The 21,092-nt window shown below is 39.9% G+C and overlaps 1 protein-coding gene across 1 annotated transcript in view; it reads right to left on the reverse strand.

The window, feature by feature from the left end:
- Nucleotides 1–5,738: 5,738 nt before the first annotated feature.
- The window catches only part of LOC124389214 (heparan sulfate glucosamine 3-O-sulfotransferase 3B1-like), a 21,973-nt gene continuing 6,619 nt past the window's right edge, over nt 5,739–21,092 (reverse strand). The window contains exon 2 of the mRNA XM_046854544.1: nt 5,739–7,480. Within this exon, the coding sequence (XP_046710500.1) occupies nt 6,862–7,480 (619 nt within the window). The 3' untranslated portion in view covers nt 5,739–6,861. The remainder of the gene's footprint in view (nt 7,481–21,092) is intronic.

Below are 21,092 nucleotides of genomic sequence, written 5' to 3' on the forward strand. Positions count from 1 at the left end.
AGTTCTGGGCTATTTCTCACCTTCCTTAGGATCATTGAGACCCCACGAGGTGAGATCTTGCATGGAGCCCCAGTCCGAGGGAGTTTGACAGTCATGTTTAGCTTCTTCCATTTTCTAATGATTGCTCTAACAGTGGACCTTTTTTCACCAAGCTGCTTGGCAATTTCCCCGTAGCCCTTTCCAGCCTTGTGGAGGTGTACAATTTTGTCTCTAGTGTCTTTGGACAGCTCTTTGGTCTTGGCCATGTTAGTAGTTGGATTCTTACTGATTGTATGGGGTGGACAGGTGACCTTATGCAGCTAACGACCTCAAACAGGTAATTTAGGATAATAAATGTAGTGGAGGTGGACATTTTAAAGGCAGACTAACAGGTCTTTGAGGGTCAGAATTCTAGCTGATAGACCAACACATTCGCACCCCACATCGTCACATATCGACGCTGTGGATGTTGCGTCCGACGGCGTCCACATCCGACGCCGAGGGTACCCCTTCGCGTCGCTTTTCAACGCATCGACGGAAACCCTTCGTTGCTTTTCGACGCAGATGGACGGGACCCCATTTGCGGGTTACGGTTAGGGTTTGGGTTAGGGTTAGGGTTCGAGTTAGGGTCAGGGTTAGGGTTTGGGTTAGGGTTAGGGTTAGGGTTAGGGTTACGGTCATCTTCAGAATTTTATGAAATTTTAAAATTAGTCCTATACACTTATTATGATAGATAATAAATTATTAAGTGTATAGGACAGCGATCTGCATTGAAAAGCGAAGCACAGGGCTCCCATCCATCTCGTCGGCGGCGAAGGGTTTCCGTCCTGTCGTCGAAAATCGGCGAAGAGGGTACCCTCGGCGTTGGATGTGGACGCCGGCGGACGCAACATCCACAGCGTCGATATGTGACGATGTGGGGTGAGAATGCCCTGGATAGACAGGTGTTCAAATACTTATTTTCCTTACTGTATATATATATATATATATATATATATATATATATATATATATATATATATATATATATATAATCACACTTAGGAGTAATTTATGCATGGCAAGAAACTGGACAACCAAAGAAAACCTACCCAACCATGCAGAGAAACCTCTATATAGACTGTAATCCAAAGTCCATGACTGAAACAGAGGACCAGAAGCTGCAAGCTTGCAATGATACACACTGTGCCACCATGCTGCCCTAAAATCCAACACCAACTTGTTGTCCAAACTAGAACATAAAATCTCATAGAACCACTGTATACCATCCTGACCATCACACTCATATAGTATACTTGGTACACACATTCAGGAAGAAAAATACACATGGAAGTAAAAGTTACAGTATGTGCCTACGGTGCAACATTGGACTGACCCAAATAGATTTGTGTGGAGCTACAGTGCATTCAGGAGATGCTGCGTCAACCCAGGTGCATATCAAGTATCCTGGGAGAGCACACGTCCCGAAAAAGAACAACCCGTACCCTGTTTGGGAGCGGCACTGCTGAGAGGAGCAGTAAATAAAGTCACCAGGTAGGTCGATCTAAAGTTGTGTTTAGACAGGGACCTTTTAGAATGTTGGTGGGCTGCAGGAGTACAGTAGCTGTATACAGACATCTCAGATGTATTAACCTAGTATACAGTATAACTACTGTACATACACAGCTAATAACTAGATGTCGTACTCTGTATGAATGTGTATGTGACAAATAAAATTTGAATTTTATTTGAATTTTATCTGGTATAATAATGATAAGGATTACATTGACATTTACATGTATTAGTGTAGTGGTTTCCAACCCCCGGGCCACAGACCAGCACCAGTCTGTGGGTCAATTAGTACCGGGCTGCACAGAAAGAATACATACCACATTATTTCTGTTTTATTTATTATCTGATTATAAACAATGTTTTATTTTGGAAAATAATCGGAGTCTCTCCACCACATCTGTCTATGACTCACTCTTGATGCATGTCATCATGCCTCGGTCGCATGTCTTACCTTCATCCACTACCTTCTTAAAGGGGCTGCCACGGCCGGTAACACACAATACATTACGGCTAAACTGAAACCCCCAAGCGACAACACAGTGGATTCACGTTTATTATTATATTTAGAAAATACCAGTTTTTATGGCAGTTGTATCATTTTATTTTGTTGTATTTATCCGCCACACCTTAAAGGCCGGTCTGCGATAATATTGTCTGACATTAAACCTGTCCGTGGTGCAAAAAAGGTTGGGGGACCGCTGTATTAGTGGGCAGACTACATGTATTAGGACTAGTGGGGATCACCAGATCATTGCATCACATTTACTTTGGTGGTAGGATTAGCTGTGTTAGCTAGAAATGTAACATTACGCTGCAAATGTAACATTTAACCAGCGCCAGCGCTAAATATAGGCAGAGCAGGCATTTGCCAAGGGTCTGGACGGCGGGGGGCTTCATAACTCTAACAAACCTATACACTAGTTCACCAATCAAGAGGCAGCGTAAGACAAGGCTCTTTATCTATTCGATATAAATAACTGTCACTCACCTGAAGTGAAACCAGTTAATATCTAATATCTAACATAATATTTAATGCGAGTTCCCACCATCTGAATGCATTTCGGTGGCACCGAAACTAATGCATCCCTTTAAGGTTGCTAAGCGAGAAGCTAAACAGGCACGCAAAGAAACCACAGCTTGTGATGCAGCTATGTGAGCTGTCAACATGTATTTTTGATTATAAAGTATTACTAAAATAAAAGGAGCCTTATTCTGCCTATTCGTCTCAGCGCCATTTAAAGATTGATTATTATTTGCAGCCGGTTTATTGAGTTTAAAACAGCACGAGCACCGTAACAACTTTAAAGAAAAAGTATTCATAGTATAGTATAGTCAGTATAGTAAGTATAGTCAGTGTGTCTATGTAAATTATATATAATAGAATTATAATCTTAAACCTACTAAAGTTAGCATTTTAAAGAAATGAGACATTTTTTATAATAACTTTTTGTTTGATAAAGTGTAGCCTAGCTAATGGCATGGGCAAGGAAAAAGAAGTTCAGATGACTCAGATTACCTTTCATACTTTTTTCTTTGTTAGTGTTCATCGTAGATAAAGTTTAATTGATATACACATTTAACTAAATCTATAAAAGTACTGATAACAGGTTTCATTATAAATAAAAAGGTTAGAGATTAAATTAGTTTCAAGTGTTTCTTTATTTAATCTTAATGGTGAAAGGAAGGAGGCTAAGGGGCCTCCAAATGTCTAGAACCATCCCTGTGTTTACCTTTTCCTGAGTAGATAATTTGACTTAACAAGGTTAGAACAAGGACATGAGAATAAAAAATGCTCAACCTTGACTAGCTTTTGAAGTTTTTGGTTATTAATCAATACAATCGATTGTATAGTTGTGTCTCGACATTGTTAGTTGTGTTCAAACAAACAGTGTACACCACAGTACTACTGACAATTTCTTGTTAAAAATTGGTAGATGCTCCATAGAAGCTAATAGATACCTGTAAATGCATGTCACATATACTTTACAGCGCATTGAAATTCTTTCTCTGCATATCCCAGCATATTAGGAAGCTGGGGACAAAGCACAGAGTCAGCCATGATACAGTGTCTCTTTAGCAGAGAAGGGCCTTGCTCAAGGGCCCAAAAGTGGCAGCTGGGCAGTGCTGAAGCTTGAAACCACCGATTTTCCAATCATTTATCCAGAGTGTTAACTACTGAGCTACCACTAATGTGAATATGAACAATACTTACACCGATCAGGCATAACATTGATATTATAACATTATAACACTGATTATCTCTTCATCATGACACCTGTTGGTGGGTGGGATATATTTATTAGGCAGCAAGCAAACATTAAGTTGATGTGCTAGAAGGAAAAATGGGCAAGTGTAAGGATTTGAATGAGTTTGACGAGGGTCAAATTGTGACGTCTAGACGACTGGGTCAGAGCATCTCCAAAACCGCAGCTCTTGTGAGATGTTCCCGGTCTGTAGGTCAGTATCTATTAAAAGTGCTCCAAGGAAGGAACAGTGGTGAACCGGCAACAGGGTCCCGGGAAGCCGAGGCTCACTGATGCCCGTTTGGTCCGATCTAACAGACGAGCTCCTGTAGCTCAAACTGCTGAAGAAGTTAATGCTGCTGATGCTCGACAGATCAGGACTGTTTTGGCAGCAAAAAGGGGACCAACACAATATCAGGCAGGTGGTCATAATGTTATGCCTGATAGATGTGTATAGTGTTTATATAGTAAAGCTTTATGTCATTAAAATGTTTATAGAACATTTATAGAACAAAGCTCCAGGGTTAATGGTGTGTAAAAGGTAGTTTTTTGCCACAATCGAGTCCTCAATATTTTCAGATACATCACAAGCTTCTGTTATGTTTCTGTGTATAATAAATTTGAATAAAAGAATAGCTGAAGAAAGAAAAACTGTTTATAGCTGCTAAGTTTCAACTGCCTTATGATGATAGATAGATAGATAGATAGATAGATAGATAGATAGATAGATAGATAGATAGATAGATAGATAGATAGATAGATAGATAGACCATTGCATTTGTACTTACGTTTAATAAGAGATGTGAAATACAATGAGCTGTGTCTTGGACATGTCCTAAAAGTATGTAACTGCTCACTTAAGATATTATTTATATAAAATCCCAGGATACAATAAGGCTGCATTTTATTTCCCCACATTTTTGCAATTTAAACACTAGAACAAAACCCAGCTGGGATGTAAATTTGTGAAAACCGAGAATAGTCAAGGGAGTGGTAGAATTCCTGATGTCCCCATACTATAGACATGACCCAAGGAATTGTCTGGAAGTAATCACAAGTATTGAGTGCATGCAGCGGAGTTAGGACAGGACAAGGCACATTTGGTAAAATATATATTTTATTTATTTCTTCATACAAAGAAATATGAATGTTCAGTATTTTATTGTCTAGAAATATCTGCTCCATTTTGCTCATTCACGGTGTAAAATTATTTCAGATAGATACCACAAAATATTGATTTACATGTCTTTATGTTGTACATACAGACCGGCTAGCCTATTTATTATATGTGGGGTAAGACAAACATCACTTTCTGAATATAAGGTTGAATAAAACTCAACCATAAAACAGATCTGACCTTGAGCAGAGGTTTTCACAATTCTCCCGAGCAAATAAAAAAAAAAAAACTGAGGGCTACTCAAGTAAATCTGTCAACTCGAGAGGAGATCTTGCAAATCATTCTTAGTACTGTTTGAGGTCTTTGTGGAAGAGATGTTTCTGCAAATAAAGAATTGTTGAGGTAGCAGAAACTTCCATTCTCAACCGCTGTACAAATGACCCACTATTCAGTCTGAATGCTGAAAGAAATTAACTTCTGTGTTCCCTTCATGGTGATGGACAGAGTTTGCGAGTTTGGTTTGTGTATTTGCAAAATAGAAGAAAATGGAAGGTGGTCTTTTAAAATTTGCGCAGTCTATTTCCTGGACGTTTCCGAAATCAGCATGTGGTAGACGATCGTGGTTACGTCCTCACAGCTGATTCATATTATAATCCCCCTCCTGAATAGAAGGATGTGGGCTTTAGCATGATACAGAACTAGTTAGAGGCACAAAATCATCAAAAGCTAAAATTAATGAGCCGTTCCTGATCTCATTGGCGTTCCACATCCATCCTTTGATATATATATATATATATATATATATATATATATATATATATATATATATATATATATATATATATATAAGTGTTTTCCTCAGTACTGGATTTTCACAATGTTTTAGTGATTTGAGGCTTCGCTACATTCACAACTCAACCCTGTTTCAATTTGTCCAAAAATGTTTTTATCAAAAACTACATTTCCGCTGCATATCATTTGCTCATTTGTTCACTTCCACTTCGAAATCTTAATCTTACATGGTTTGGACCTTGAAACTTAAGCAAACTCCTGCTACACTACATGCCTTTTGCATAATGTTTTGCATTTCAGAATTAGACACAACATAGGGAAGTTTTCCCCGAACGACTTTTCATTAAACTAAGGAGAAGCAGATAAATCAGGGCTGTGCTGAGGTCTTTCTCTCATCTCGGAGGTTATATGATATATAACAGATGGCGAGGCTAGACACTTTCTCCCTCTTGCATAAAAAGAATTCAAGTAGAAAGAGAAAAACGAGGTCTAAACAAGGCAACACAAACGACTTAAACAAACAAATCGAGGCGCTATAACCTGGTTTCGGACTCACGACCGAATTTGGCAACAGGAAATTGATTGAGATCATCCCTGATGAGATTCAGATGCTTAATTGGTCCGATCCACTTCATCATTGAGGAACCATAATATCTTCTGACTGCACTTTATATAACATCACACCGTCTGCATGATGACAGCACCTTTGGCACAGACCCAATCGCATTCCCCTCATTATACCAAGATGCAACGAGACCTCAGATATCTAATCAGGTTCATGTGTTATGTAATTAGCATAATGACATGTTGCCTCTGTGTAGTCCAACACACAATTGCCCCATTGATAAAATGCCCATTCTAGTGTGCATTGCCTGGAAAAAAAAAGAAATTCTGAGGGAAACTCTATGCATGAATCAAGGACACTGTGAGTAGTAATTAGGCCTATTGATCCAACCATTATTTGGGGGAAGGGGATGGTAGGAATGTTGGGAGGCAGGGGTGGAAATGTGAGCCAGATGCACTGAACAAATATGGTTAGGCAGCTTAGTGAATTAATTGCTTCAAAATTAAAAAATAAATTATTATAAAATAGATTTCTGTACATTTACACATATATATATAGATAACAATTGTCACATTTGCCATCGCAAACACAAATTTTTTTTTTTTTGTTCACTTTCAATCCCAACCAAAGTTGTGTCCAGTCATCTGGTAGAACTTCATATTAAAGGGCCGGTAGAAGTCCCGTAACCTCTGCACCACCTCAGGGTCAATGTTGGGGTGTGTTCGGCCTTTGGTTTTGCCCAGGCAGTGAGGCTTGCTGCTTCCTTCAGCCTTCTTCAGGCATGGAAAGCCCTTGGTCTGGTTGAAATAGAAGTGTTTGTCTGTGATGATCCTCTTTAGGCCCAGAAAATCCTGCACACGGCCGAGCTCTCCGGCTGGGTCACTGATCAACCGCTCGCCGCTTACAAACAGGATCTGACGCATGGGGAAATACTGGAGCCAGTTGTCCAGGTGCTTGGCGTAGATGCCAATCTGGATGGCGCTCCATGAGGTGTCGATTAGGCCTGTAGTCCTGTTTTTAAAAGTCAGGCTCTCAAATGAGGGAATGTCTGGCTTTTTGGACAGTGTCTGTGTGTAGTCTGAGATGGCCCGGGTGACTGGATCCCTCACCACCACGATGAGTTTGGTGGAACGTGACATTGAGTAGATTCGAGCTGGAGCTTCACGAGTCACAAAGTAGCTGGGCGTCTTCTCCATGGTGATCTGACCCTCCAGGGTCTTGGGCATCAGGTCTCTGATGGCAAAAGAGAAAAACGGTTAAGAAAAACGCAGTCAATAAGAGAAATTGTATTGCCTCATTGATAGTCACCATGCATAATCAAAGTTCTGCTTTGAAAGCAATTAGCATTGTTTGATCAAAGGTCCACTAATGAAATCTAATAAGATCATTGTTTTGCATTTCTTGGAACTACTGCCAAAAGTGTCTGGTGAAGATAGGTCATCGATAAAAATGTTCTGCAAATGTTGCAATGCCAATTAAAAAGAAATGTATTAATTGTGACTAAAGGATTTTTGAAGAAAGTCAGCACTTAACGAGGTCCATCTGCATACTCCAGCTTGTGGTCTCGTGTGGTCAGGGGGGTTTAAATCTAGCTCGATTTTTTTTGCACTATTAGCCACTTAAGACCATAAAACTCTTTTCAATAGTTTGCCAAGTTCTTCGAGCAACATTTCATAATCATTTACATTACAGATGAAAGCCGATCTGGTTTGTTTAAGCAACAAAATCCGTTGCTTGGAGTGGTGAAGCGGGAGAACAGGATATGTTACATGAGTACGTATAATCAAGGCGCATTTGAGAACAAGTTTTTTTGAGTGAAATGGCAACACAGACCGAATGCCAAGCAGAGTCAGGTTGCCAATTTAGGTCAAGTAGGGAAGAGTGGATCATAGTGCAGAGATAAGCGTGAGCTCTGACAGATAGTTATGGGTGGAGGTGGATATGCCGTTTCACGCACTGTGTATCTCTGCATTGAGAGACTCGGTAATGCTGATGAATAAAATTAAATATGCATACTTTACAGGAAAACAAAGTTTCAGTTTAATACATATAATCATGCAACAAGGAGGGGGGTTCCCCATTGGAAAAGCTGTTAGGCAGAATATTTTTGAACAATGAGTAACTGATATAGAAGATGCATTGTGAATACGATGTATTGAGGTCAATATTACCCACCAAGAACAATCAGTTAGTAGTTTTGTCTAAGTAGGTTTGGTAAGCAAAAAGTATCAAGTTCTTTTTGAGTGTGTTTGGGATACGCAGTCCAAACAGGCATTAACACAACCAGAATGAGCCCCCCCTTAGAGTACAGGAGCACACACTAGTAAGACTTATTTGGGTTTATTGTCTCAGCGTTCTCAGTGCCAGCTAAGTTACAGCCTCATTGTCAAAAAGGCCTATCAGTATCGAGAGTAATCTTGGTTTGAGTGTTTACACCCTGTAAAAGCAACATTACACACCATTACTAGAGGAACCACAAACAATACACAAGTGGTATTTGCCTTCTCCACTTCAGTAAATGGTAATACTGTTTATGTCTTGCAGCATTCGAATTGTAAAAAGCTGGCTATTTGGGCAAATGTTTTAAGAACAATTCTGACTAACCATAAAGGATATAGAAAAGTCTGGAGTTTTGAATGCTACCCTTTGGGATAAGAAGTTTAGTTAAATAGATTAGCAGTACTAGAGATCCTCAGTGAAAAAGGGATGAAAAAACAAAAGCAATACAAATCACAAGGTGTCAATCCAGAAATGGAAAGCAGCCAAGGGCAGAGGGAGGTGAACTAATGATGCGAGGCATTTAATAGGAAGCTGTTGGCAGACTGGTGTATCGAGCCTCTTTAAAATAGTCAGCCACTGATCCAATTATGATAATGTCGGGGTGATTTCTGCTGCCTCACAAGAGAAGGATGGAAGAGAAGATAGGCTAATCAGCATTAATAGTCTGGGTAAATAGATGAGCCTAACACTTACTTATTCATCAACATAAAGTGAGGTAGTAACTTAATAATTAAGGCAATGGACATGGATGCTTAATGGTTAAAGCGTTGGACTTTGGATCCAAAGGTCATTGAAATCCCAGACACACCAAGTTGCCACTCCTGGGCCCTTGAGCAGGGCCCTTAACCCCATAGTTGCTCAGTTGAATGAATGAGATAAACGTAAGTTGTTTTGGATAAGGAGGTCTGCCAAATGCTGTAAATGTACTGTAAGTGAAACCCCATGCACCAACATATCTTATAATGGGTTAAGACTACGGGTTGAAAACTTCCGTCACAACTCATAAGAGCAACAAGGTTTTATTAGTTTACACAACCCTCACAGAGCGTGCAGGAAATATAAACTTTATGTATGACTAGTGTAAGCTCGTAAACTTGTGGTTAGAGAGTGAGTCAACTATTAATTCCTAATTATCAAAAACGGAAACTTTTGTGTGTTTGTGTGTGGGTTTTGTAATGAATCCCGAAGTTGGCAGTTTCACTGCCCAACTGAACCCCCCACAAACTCATTCACGCTTATGTGTGTACTCAGCCCCGGGGATAGAAATCCACAAAAAGTTATATGTTGTCTCTTTCAAATAACCTTCAATTTAACCAAATATTACCTGAGCCATTATCATCAACATCTTGGAGTGCTAAAAGTACAATTCTGGTCTGATAGCTAAAGACATAGTGAAGAGTATTGATGGCAGATTAAAGGTTAGAAATCCACACAAGGAAAAAAAAAGGTGAATGAGTAGGACCCTGACAAGCCTCCACCCATCCTCTTATGCCTTTTCTGCTTCTCTGAGCGATTGGAGATGGAGGGAATAGAGAGAAAAGGTTGAGGAGGACAAGTGGCAGAGCTCTTGGACGAACAATGCCTATTCTCGCCTGTTTTGATTTATTAGGTAGTTCTTTTTAGACATTCTGTCAGCAAACAGGCAACTCTCTGACACTGGCGCCCTCTTCTTTCCCCCCTTCTTTACTTTGAAACAGAGCATTGTGCTCGGGTGATCTGGGAGAATCGGGTCAGAGCAGAAAAGGGGGAAGGGGAACTCAGAGGCCTGAGTGGGGCACTTCTCACTCACTTTGGGGGAAGAGAAAGAGAGAGGAATTGGAGAGCCCTTGAGTGGAGTACGCAAGCAGATCGAGTGCCTCTGGGGGAATGGCCTCAGCACAGGTTGCCAAAAGAAATGGTTAAGATATTGGACTGATCAATTATTTACCACAAGATTAGAAAGGGGATAGCTGTGCTCAGAAAGGGATTCTTCTGATAAAAAAAAAAAAAAAAAGTAATATGACCACGTCCTGACCTTGCGTTGTTGGGAGGAACCCCCTCCAACCCTCCCACCCTGATTTAAGACTTTGATAGGCATTTAATCCTTTTCAATTAAAGTAATATTTATTTTTTGTGCATTACTTAATTTTCACGTGTTAACATATCAGGGCAGAACAATGGACAAGATCTTTTGAACCTGTCGGTCACTTCTAGGTTCCTCAACATCTTCAAATAACAAACCTGTCTGAATTTTTCTTCTAAAAAGTTAGGACAAAACTTAGCTTTGGCCAGCTTCACACGGACTGTATGTGCTTGTTCTCATAACACAGCTTGCTCTTTTCAGTAGCAAGGTCAACTGCCTCAACTGCGCAGCGGAAGACCCGTCCAAGTTGAAAGAGATGCCAGAAAGAAAGAACGCAGATATCTCTGCCTGCCTCGTTCTTGTTACTTCCAATGCAGCAATAAAACACACTACTGAGGCCCTGCTCTCGAAATCAATAAAGATAAAGTCAGGAAAAGAGAATGGGAGGCAAAATGACAAGAGCCATTATGTGCTGCATTTCTGCTCCTGTTTTTCCATTTCATGTCCTGATGTGCTGATAAGACAGTTTGGCTTTCATAAAACCATGACAGGTTTTTTTAATATGCCTGGAACAGTTCATACACAGCTTTCATGAGACAAGAAACACTGATATTATACCTTGCTACTCTAAATTAGGGCTGGAACAAATAAGCATTGCCAATATCTGTGTTTGTATGACAGTTGTGAAATTTAGAAAGACCTACAGGTCTGGTTGCTGTACACACACAAGTTATTGTATAACTCAGCCAACTCATCAAATAAACATAAATTCGGCCCTGCAAGAGCGTGTCTATCAACTGGAATACCAAAGCAGACAAAGTCCAGAACCCTGGAGCACTTACATACTCTCGAATTGCACTCAAACAGTCAACACTGCTCTGTGTGAGCAAACCGACATGGTGTGTGACAGATACTCTCAAACCCAGATACGGCTCTCGGCAGTTCCCACACAGACTCTGGCCCCACTCCAGTATATGGGCTATTGATTACAGTGCCCTAACCCCTACCTAGTGGGGCCACAGAGATCTAAGCATTCGATTGACACGTTATGGCATCCCTTTTTCGACGTTCTTACTCACTCGATAGCTTCTTAATGAATGATTTATCTGATAGTGGAAGAATTGAATTTCTAATTTGTTAAGATAGAAAAATATAGCGATGAAACCCTTAAAAATGAGAGGCTCCATTACAAGTGAACCTTTATTACAATGAAAGCCATGGAATTATGTGTTCCACTTCCGTCAAAGCTTGGTGCTGAAGTGGCCAACATTAAGGATCCTGCCTGTGGCGTCTATTGATCCCACTTGGTATATAACAGCAATTTGCGGAATTGTATAGGCAAAATGTTCTCATGCAGTTCATAAAGTCGAGTAAAATCACAAAAAAATGCCACCACGTCAGCCTCATTTGCTGTTCTTCTTAAAAACTTGGCTGTACCGCGTCACCAGGGTTGACGATCGCACAGTCAACCTAAACCCAGCTGATAATTTAATGGGATAAAGTCAAGCTTTTCAGCACAGCACAAGTCACAAACAGTCAATAAACAGGACTTAGCATTGTGTCAGTGAATACTTTTGACTGCTGGTATCATCTGTGCTTATTCGATTTCTATTCTGTATTACATTGCATCTGGAAAGTATTCAAAGTACCTTAACTTTTTCCACATTTTGTTATTTTACAGCCTTATTCCAAAACAGATTACATTCATTATTTTCTTCAAAATTCTAAAAAGTCTGGTGCCTCTCAAGGTTTCTTCCTCATGCCATATCAGGGAGTTTTTCTTTACCAATTTTATGGGATGAACTGAACATTCTTTTATTACCGCTTTCTCAATGTAAAGCTGCTTTGAGACAATTTTAAAATTGCTATACAAATTAAAAATAATTTAATTGTCCCAAAGCAGCTTTACAGAGTTTAAGAGGTTATAAATTTGGTGCCTATAAGTTCGTCCTTATAAGTTTACCCCTAAAAAACAAGCCTGGGGCGACTGTGGCGAGGAAAAACTCCCTGAAGAAACTTTGAGAGGAACCAGACTCAAAATGGAATCCATCCTCATCTGGGTGGCACCGAATTTGTTGTCATTAAATTTGTCCATCATTGTTGAGTTGTACTGTTCAGTGATAGGCTCTTGAATGCAGAACTGTGCGTGCACACTGCAGTCCTCGGGCAGACTGTTGAGATTAATATGTCATTTACAATCAGATCGTTATGAATATAACGTAAACATGTGAAGGACTGTTTGCTTTTACTGATCCACTTCTGGAATTCCTTTTTTCCTCGTGTCATCTCAAGGGATTTTTCATTGTAACTCTTACATCCAGCTTGAATAAGTACCTACATTTTTTCCGTGAAGCATTACACAAATAAAATTGTTATAACTGTTAAAAAGTGTAACTAGTGAGAAGTATATCGACTATGTAGAAAACTTTTACAGGACTGATAAAGGTGTCAGGAATTCATCCACTTTAAATCTCTTGACACTTCATTTCCTGAGTGAGGCGAACCAGAGATCTTCTCTTCACCTGCAATGCCACAGCCATACTGCTCTAGAGGGCACATTGTGTGTGTTTGTGTGTATGTGTCCTCTCTTCTCTCCTTGGCTCTCTGTCTCCTGCTTTCTCTCTTTCACCCATCCTTGGCATGTAACCCTTCCCCTGGCGTACGCTAACGAGACGTAATAGGTTACCTTTTCTCAGATGTGCGTCTGATCTCTGGCCATCTCGGGTGCAACAGTGGCTGAGTCGTGTTTCTGTCTCCAGAGTTCACTTTGCGAGCACGTCACCCTATCTGTATCAGCCACACTCCGAGAGCCTCTTTAGGAGCGAGTCTGCTCAGAGGGATGAATAATGGAGGAACATGGAAAAATCAGAGAGGCTGGCCTGGTGTTGTCCTGCGGCTGATACTTAGGGGCTCTTCTGACAGAATTACTCTTTGCACTTAGCTGGGATATAAATCCAGCACTACTCATAGGTATTAGGTATTAGCTAAATCCTGAAGTCGAAAGTAACGAATTACATTTACTCACGTTTTTGTGTACTTAAAATTTTTAAAGTATATTTTTAAATGTGTAACTAAAATCTTAGTTCAATATGTTTAGTTAAAACTATTGAACTATTGGACTATTGAACTACATTTAAAATCATATCTGTTACTGAGTAAAAAAATTTATATAATAAAAATTATTAAAGGGGGAAAAAATCGTGTACTACCTACTACTGCAATGATTGGTTGATGGGCGGAGAACAAACGCACTAAACTCACCGAAAAGAAAGATGGAGACGGACGAGGCAGATGGAATACGAATCCGCGTTCGCTATTTTAATTCTGAATCTGCATTTGCGATTTCTCTCGCATTATCCTAAATGACAATTACAAAAGGATTCTTTTTTTTTCTGCAAAAGTGCAGAACTCACATTAGACTCATCATGGACTGTAGTAGGGGCTTTTTGTTGTTGTTATTGCACTTTAATTTGTAAAAGTGTTCCTTCAATTAAAAACGACTAGTTTGAGATTTATATTCCCTTGTCCTAGAATTCCCCCCACCCCCCACCACCGCTGTTAAAAAAAACAATTTTAACTCTAAGTACATTGTAAATGTACCCTTTACTTTACTTGTACTTAAGTAAAATTTCATTAAAGTAACAGTAACTTTCAAATGAGTAGAATATTTTATGACTTTATCCACCTCGGGCTAAGTTAGAATTAACCGGCGCATTGCATGCTAAAGGAAAACACCTTCTTTGGGTAGAAGCAAGCAGCTGTAAATTTCATTTAATCTGTATGTTTTGACTAACAGTTTCTGTGGCATACGGCCCACTGGCTGGCTTCAGGTTAAACAGTTTATCTCCTCTGGGAAAACACAAAGGATTTACCAACCAGAAACTAATGAAGAAGGACAGGCACTATTCAAATATGTGTATATTGACAGACGCTATCTGTCGAAAGAACCGCGGCTTCATTGGTGCTGTGGTGCACTCTGCCAGGTGCAATTTTTCAGCAGTTTCTCTACACGCGAACTCGCTCGCTCGCTCCGAAAAACACATGCAGTTCGCCTGCAAGTACAAACTCGCTCTGAACCGCAGCGGTCTCTGTGAGAAGCACATAATGGTGTGTGTAAATCACAGGCTGCTCGACTTGAATGACTTTCCATCTGCGGCGGGTTTGTTTCAGGTTTTGTTCTCTGCTCTTCGACGCCTTTCGCGTGAGCTCCCGAGCGCTACATCGAGACTCGGCGTCTGAGCCGTGGCAGCTGAATCAGAATCGGAATCACAGTATCGAAATACTTTGTTGATTCCGTAGGGAAATTGTTGAAAATTGTTGAATTTGATTACTAGTCGCGAGGAGCAACTTTACCCAGATAACTTAAAATAATGACTCAGCGACACCATTTCAGCTTAGGCAAGAAGACGACTTCTTCTTTTGGCAGTATGCCATCCGTCTTGATTGCACCTCTTTCAAACCTGCATGTCTTCCTTCACCGCATCCATAAACCTCCTCCTTGGCCTTCTTCTTTCCTGGTGGCTCCATCCTCAGATGACCAAACCATCTCGATCATGTCTCTCTCACCTTGTCTCCCAAACGTCTTACTTGCACGGTCCCTCTAATAAACACATTTTTGATCAAGTCAATCCTCGTCACTCCCGATGAAAATCTCAGCATCTTCAACTCTGCCACCTATAGCCCTGCCTCCTGTCTTCTGGCCTTTGACACCCCTGAGCTTTCCAATATTTAGGACCGAATCTTTGCGCACTTGACTTTCAGCACTCGAGTGTCCCTCAGAACTCAGTTGAGCCTGCAATCCTGGAGCAATTATTCATCCTGCATAAATAACCTAGCAGATAACAGCAGTTTGCACTAATCTCGGTCCTTAGCGGCCATCGAGCTCGAGCTCTAGTGTTTGTCTCTGCTCGAGTAATCTGCTCTGATAAGCCTGTTTGCTCCGAGTGTTTGTGCAGGGTGTTAACACACTTCATTCACATTCCAATAGAGCGGTAAAGTCCCCGGTAGAGCAAGGTGATCAAAGAAAACGTTAAAAAAATGCCATATAGCTCACAGAAAGAGTCTTGAGTGATCTTCAATGTGCCGTTTTTCAAAGCGACGGCGCAAATCCCCTTTCTTCTAAAGCGGAAAAAAACCCAAGAGAGAGCATCCTGTTTTGCTTGGCTCGCATTCCACCCCGGCTGAAGCGCGTTTGAAGACAGGTGAGCGTTAAGCACGGGGGATTTCCAGCGTCTATCTGTCCATCACCACTAAACATTTCTGCAGTCTGGCATTTTCTTTGCCCAGCATATAATTAACGGAATTGTGCAGGAATAGCAACATGAGTGACATTGGAACTGCTCGGTTGATGCGGAAAGACGCACAGTAGTGCTCGCTCCACAGGTCCTCCCGAAGTACCATCACGGGACACGATTTCCGCACAGGGACTTTGGCCCGGCGTTTATTAATAAGAAGTTTCGAGACGGTGTTATTTTGGGAAGGATGTCCGAAATCTCAAAATCTCAATGACAAATGTTTTCACTTCCCTCTCTCATTCTTTGTCTCGCTCCACTCTCCCGCTTCCAAGACGCCTCCTGGTTCCACGAGAAACAAGATCTGTAACGAGCGTGCCAGGAAAACCGCAAAATGTGGACGTGAGGACGTTTGAGAAATGAGCTACGACGTGAAAAAAAAAAAAAGAGAACAAAAACTACCGCTTGGCTTGGCTTGTTTTCGCATGACTTTCAAGTCGCATGTCGGGAGCAAGAAAGTAAATGATTTTAATGTCTATAATCGCGTTCCTTGATGCTCACTTATGAATCCAATGCGCTATAAATGGCTAATGGAAACATTAGAAGGTATAATTCAGTAATGTAGCAGAGCTACCTAAAAAAAACGAATTATAATCATTTCGAAATACTGGGGAGCAAAAGAGTAGGACCAAGACATGTCCGGTGTCCGACGTGTCCTTCTTTAGTTCTAGACCAGAGCTAGATTTTTCTGGAAAAAAAATCATCATCAATGCTCAAATCTGTTCAACAGTTTTTGGGGGGTTTTTTTTTTCCTTTTTTTTCTTTCTACAAATATAAAATAAAACAAGATGTTTGTTTTTGTTTTTCTAAAAACCTTAGGAGTAAATTTGGATTAACTAAAAACCTTTTCAAAAGTATTAAGTATTATAGTACATCAAAATATGTTTGATGGACATTGGATTCTGAAATGATGGACATTTTATGGGAATTTTGGGAAAATTTTGGGAAAGTTTTATGTGTCCTGTTATAACATTTTTAAAAAGATATTCCATTTAAAAAAATATATATACAGTATATAAGCGTTTAAAATTCATACATTTTACACCATATTGTCAGAACATCACAAAAATTTAATTAAATAAATTCATATTCTCTATAGTTGGTTAATCATCTTGGTCTAACTTTATCAAAAACGACCCACGAAGCTGGAAAAGTTTCTTTGATAAAAAAAAAAAAAAGTGTTAGTATTTATAAACTCCGCTTCTTTTGATAGCAAAAAGAGGGGAAAAAGATGAAGGAACAAGAAAGGAGAGAGAGAAGAACAGAGTGAAGACACAAAAGAGGAAACGAGCCCTGGGCTCAGAACACGCACCAGCTCAGTTGCCTTGGAGTTTCATTCATCTTGTGCTCCAGCAAGCACATCAACACTGTCGTTTTTGTGTGTTTGTGTGTGTGTTTTTGAGTGTGTGTGTGTGTGTGTGTGTGTGTGTGTGTGTGTGTTCCTTAATCATCTGCTCTTTTCTTGCAGGGGTTAATGGAAACCTTGGGGGGTCTCCCCTTTCCCCCAGTCTTCCACTTTCCTCTCGTTTGCTTTTTCTCTTCATCAGACTTGACCACTCACACATGTTTCTAGAACCGACGCCGTCCTGTTGCCTCGTTGTCGAGATTCAGTTCGCTCTCGCACATTTTTGCATGGTTTGCTGCATTGCACCCCGCTGAACCCACACTCGTCGCAATTACGCGAATTGGGTGGCGTTTGTGTCCCGCTGATCGTCGTTTTCAAAATAAATCCGAGATCTTTATTAATGATGATTTACAATGACTTATGTTCATATTTCTAAAAAATATTATAACATAAAAGACTTAAAAGCTACAAAATCTGCAGTACTATTAAAAAACAGCATTTATGCCTCTTGCAGCTCTTTTGGAATATAACGTAATATTTCAGGTAACAGATTTTGACTATTTTCATATCAATATGATCAGCTGGAATATTCTGCAAGTCACACGTTCAAACAGGAAGTCATCCGAATTTCCTGAGGATCATCATGAACTCTTTTTTTACATTCACAATGACACTGGGATACTTTTGATCAAGTTTTGTCACTCGGAAAACACATTTCAAATCATCTCAAGTGAAACGATAGCATATTTTTAATGCTGTTTTGTCATTAGCATGAATGCTAGTTAACAACATTTTGCGCATTCGCTTAAAAGACTATAATCGCGTTATGCTCACTTAGGATGCGCTTTAAATGGCTAATGGAAACATTAGAAGTTATAATTCAGTAATGTAGCAGAGCAATATAAAAAAACACAACCCAAAACAAATTATAATCATTTTGGGATAGTGGGGAGCAAAAGAGTCGGAGACACGTGTTCGACGTGTCGTTCTTTAGTTCTAGACCAGAGCTCGATTTTTTAGATAAAAATCCTCCGTGAAATATTATAAAACATATATATATATAAATATATATATATATATATATATATATATATATATATATATATATATATATATATAAATATACTCAAATAAACTCAAGTGACTCAATAGCATGTTTTAAATGAACATATTATGCATATTTTGTGTATTTATGGGCGAACACATTTTGCCGTTAAGAAGTGATGTTTTATGGGAGAAAGGTGGCACCGCAATCACCGAGTCACTCGTCAGTGTCCTCACGTTCTGGCCGTTTCACAGACTACCTTCAGACAAGGACGAACTCAACGCCGAAAACCAACATATAGGAACGAGTCGGATTCGGACAAGGTCCCCTCTTTACAAAAACTGCAGAGGGACAGGAGGGGAAAGGGACAGGAGGAGTGGGGAGGGAAGGGGGTTCACTATCTAACTGCCTTTCTTTCGCTCTTTCTGTTGGGTTTCTATAAAGAGTGCAAGCAAAAAAGGTGTGAATGCATGCATAATGAGCCCTGGTGCCTTTAGCAAAGCGTTAAAAATGAAAGAGAAAATTAAAAAGCGCCCACGTTTTGATGACTGTAAACCATTTTTCAAATCAGATTTTTTTTCATTCAAATTGATTAACCTTAAAGCGCATAGTGGTGGTAGATATGCGGTGGCCATGTCTTTGAGATTTCCTCTTTTGGCAAACATCTTCCCCCCAAAAAGTGTTGTTAACTTGCCCGTAAATTCAAAATTGATGAGCTATTGGTATCCACGTATCCAATATAAAAATAATATATTTTAGAGATTTCCAGAGTTATTTTCAAATTGTGTCATTTTTTTATTACTCATTCCTGTATGTGAATGCGATTGACTATTGTGTGAATCCAGGGAAAGTGGTAGCTTTGGGTTACTGATCGGAAAGTCAGGGGTTCAAGCCCTGGTATTGCCAAGCTGCCACTCTTGGGCCCTTGGGCAAGGCCCTCCTGGGGTGCTGTAACATCCCTGGGATATACCAACAAAGAATTTCACTGTGTTGTAAGGTAGATGTGACAGGAAAAAAACAGAAAAAAACCCTCTTTCAACTCAATACGCTGTCACTTTTTTCCAGGCTCTATTACTGATCCTTAATGCATCCCTATTCACAGAATAAAGTAAATAAACCTTATGAACTGGGCTTCACTGGAACGTTCAGGCTTGTGGTTCCGACCTCGTTGGCAGCTGATCATCTCAGCCGCCCACCAGGCTCTCCTGTCCCCAGGCTGCCCCATTGCATAATTAGCCAGAGGTAATTTGGGGGCTGTTTTCGCTCACCACCCCCGTTTTTTTTTCTGGCCACCCTTGTTGCAAAGCCATGCCAGTTTAGGCAAAGAAACCGGAGGCCCCCTTTTCCTTTTAGACACAATTTCTTTTTCTAGATGCCGAGAAAGGTGACAGAGCGGTTTTACAAGACTATCATAGAGTCGTAGGGATATAGATATATTTATCTATGCCCTATAGATTCCTGAAATGATAGTTTGACCTCACGCTTCTCAGTGGTGGTAAAGGGGGAAAATACAGGCATGTGAGATGGTGGTGGGAGGGGATGGAGAGAAAGCGAAAAGCGAAGATTCAAAAGAAGACTAGCTTCTTCATAAAGGAGGTGTTGGGGATGGGCTGCTTTGGGGGAGGAGATGGGTGGCGACCAGACCACAAAGGAGAATAATTCGCCGGTTAGGAAGACGCTGAGCAGTTTAGCCAACACTAAAGCGTGCTTGCGAGCAGCTCTTTGAGTTTGCCCAGCGAGCACAGAGCCAGGCTTTCAATAGAAGATGTCAACCTGCTGACTGCTGAATGGCCCAGCGGTCAGGGTTCAGCTCCAGCTGAGCGCAGGAAGTCTATTTCCCTCTCTGAAAGCGCAGCGCTTCTGCTGGGAAAGTGCTCGTTAATGCTGAACTGAGACTGAGCTCCGAGGCTACTGTTATCTCCTATTGAGGAGAGGGTCACGATGAGGTTGAACCTCTTGTGTGAAAAATGTTACAAGAAATACGATTCCAAATCAAAACAAAAAAAAAAAAGAAAAGGGACTTGTGTGGATGCAGTGCTATGAGTACAGGAGTCAGAGACATGCGGTGTAGAGAATCCACAGTTCAGGCTGAGCGGATCGGCATCATTTGTTGTGTTTGGTTCTAAAAGAAGAGTCTCATCTGTCTGTCTGTCTGTTTGTCTGTCTATCTATCTATCTGTCTGTCTGTCTGTCTGTCTGTCTGTCTGTCTATCTATCTATCCTTCGATATATCTATCTATCAATCTATCTATCTTAATCCCCCTTTTACTGCGGTTCGAATCTGGCGCCCCCCGTTTATCATTATTAATTGCATTTGCCATATAACTAATATATTTGGCTTGGATTTTCCCGAAGTTTTATGTTGAAATAATACAATTTATGAATACAAATATAATTATTAATTATTAAATGAAGTATAATGTAAATAGAGTACAGTACTGTATACAAAAAAATTGCATTTTTAAAACATTACTACCATGATAAACAGGATAACAGGTTTTTTTTTTGCATTTATTTATTTATTAATGAATGTATCCATTTATTTACCTATTTATTCATTCATTCACTTTTAAATTTATATCTATTTTGATTATATTTGTTTATATGAAATCATTGGGTATTTTCCCATTTATATTAATTATTTTATTATAATTATTTGATAAAATAAATGACTATCAAAATTTCTAGTTATTATTTAACTCATTTCTATAGTTATAAGCCTAACCTTATTAATTCAATCATTTATTAGTAATTAAAAACAAAGTGTAAAAACAGCCAATGTAAAACTAAAGAGCTGCAAAAAAATATATATTAATTAGATT

Source organism: Silurus meridionalis, chromosome 7 (genome assembly GCF_014805685.1).
Source record: "Silurus meridionalis isolate SWU-2019-XX chromosome 7, ASM1480568v1, whole genome shotgun sequence".
Taxonomy (NCBI): Eukaryota; Metazoa; Chordata; class Actinopteri; order Siluriformes; family Siluridae; genus Silurus; species Silurus meridionalis.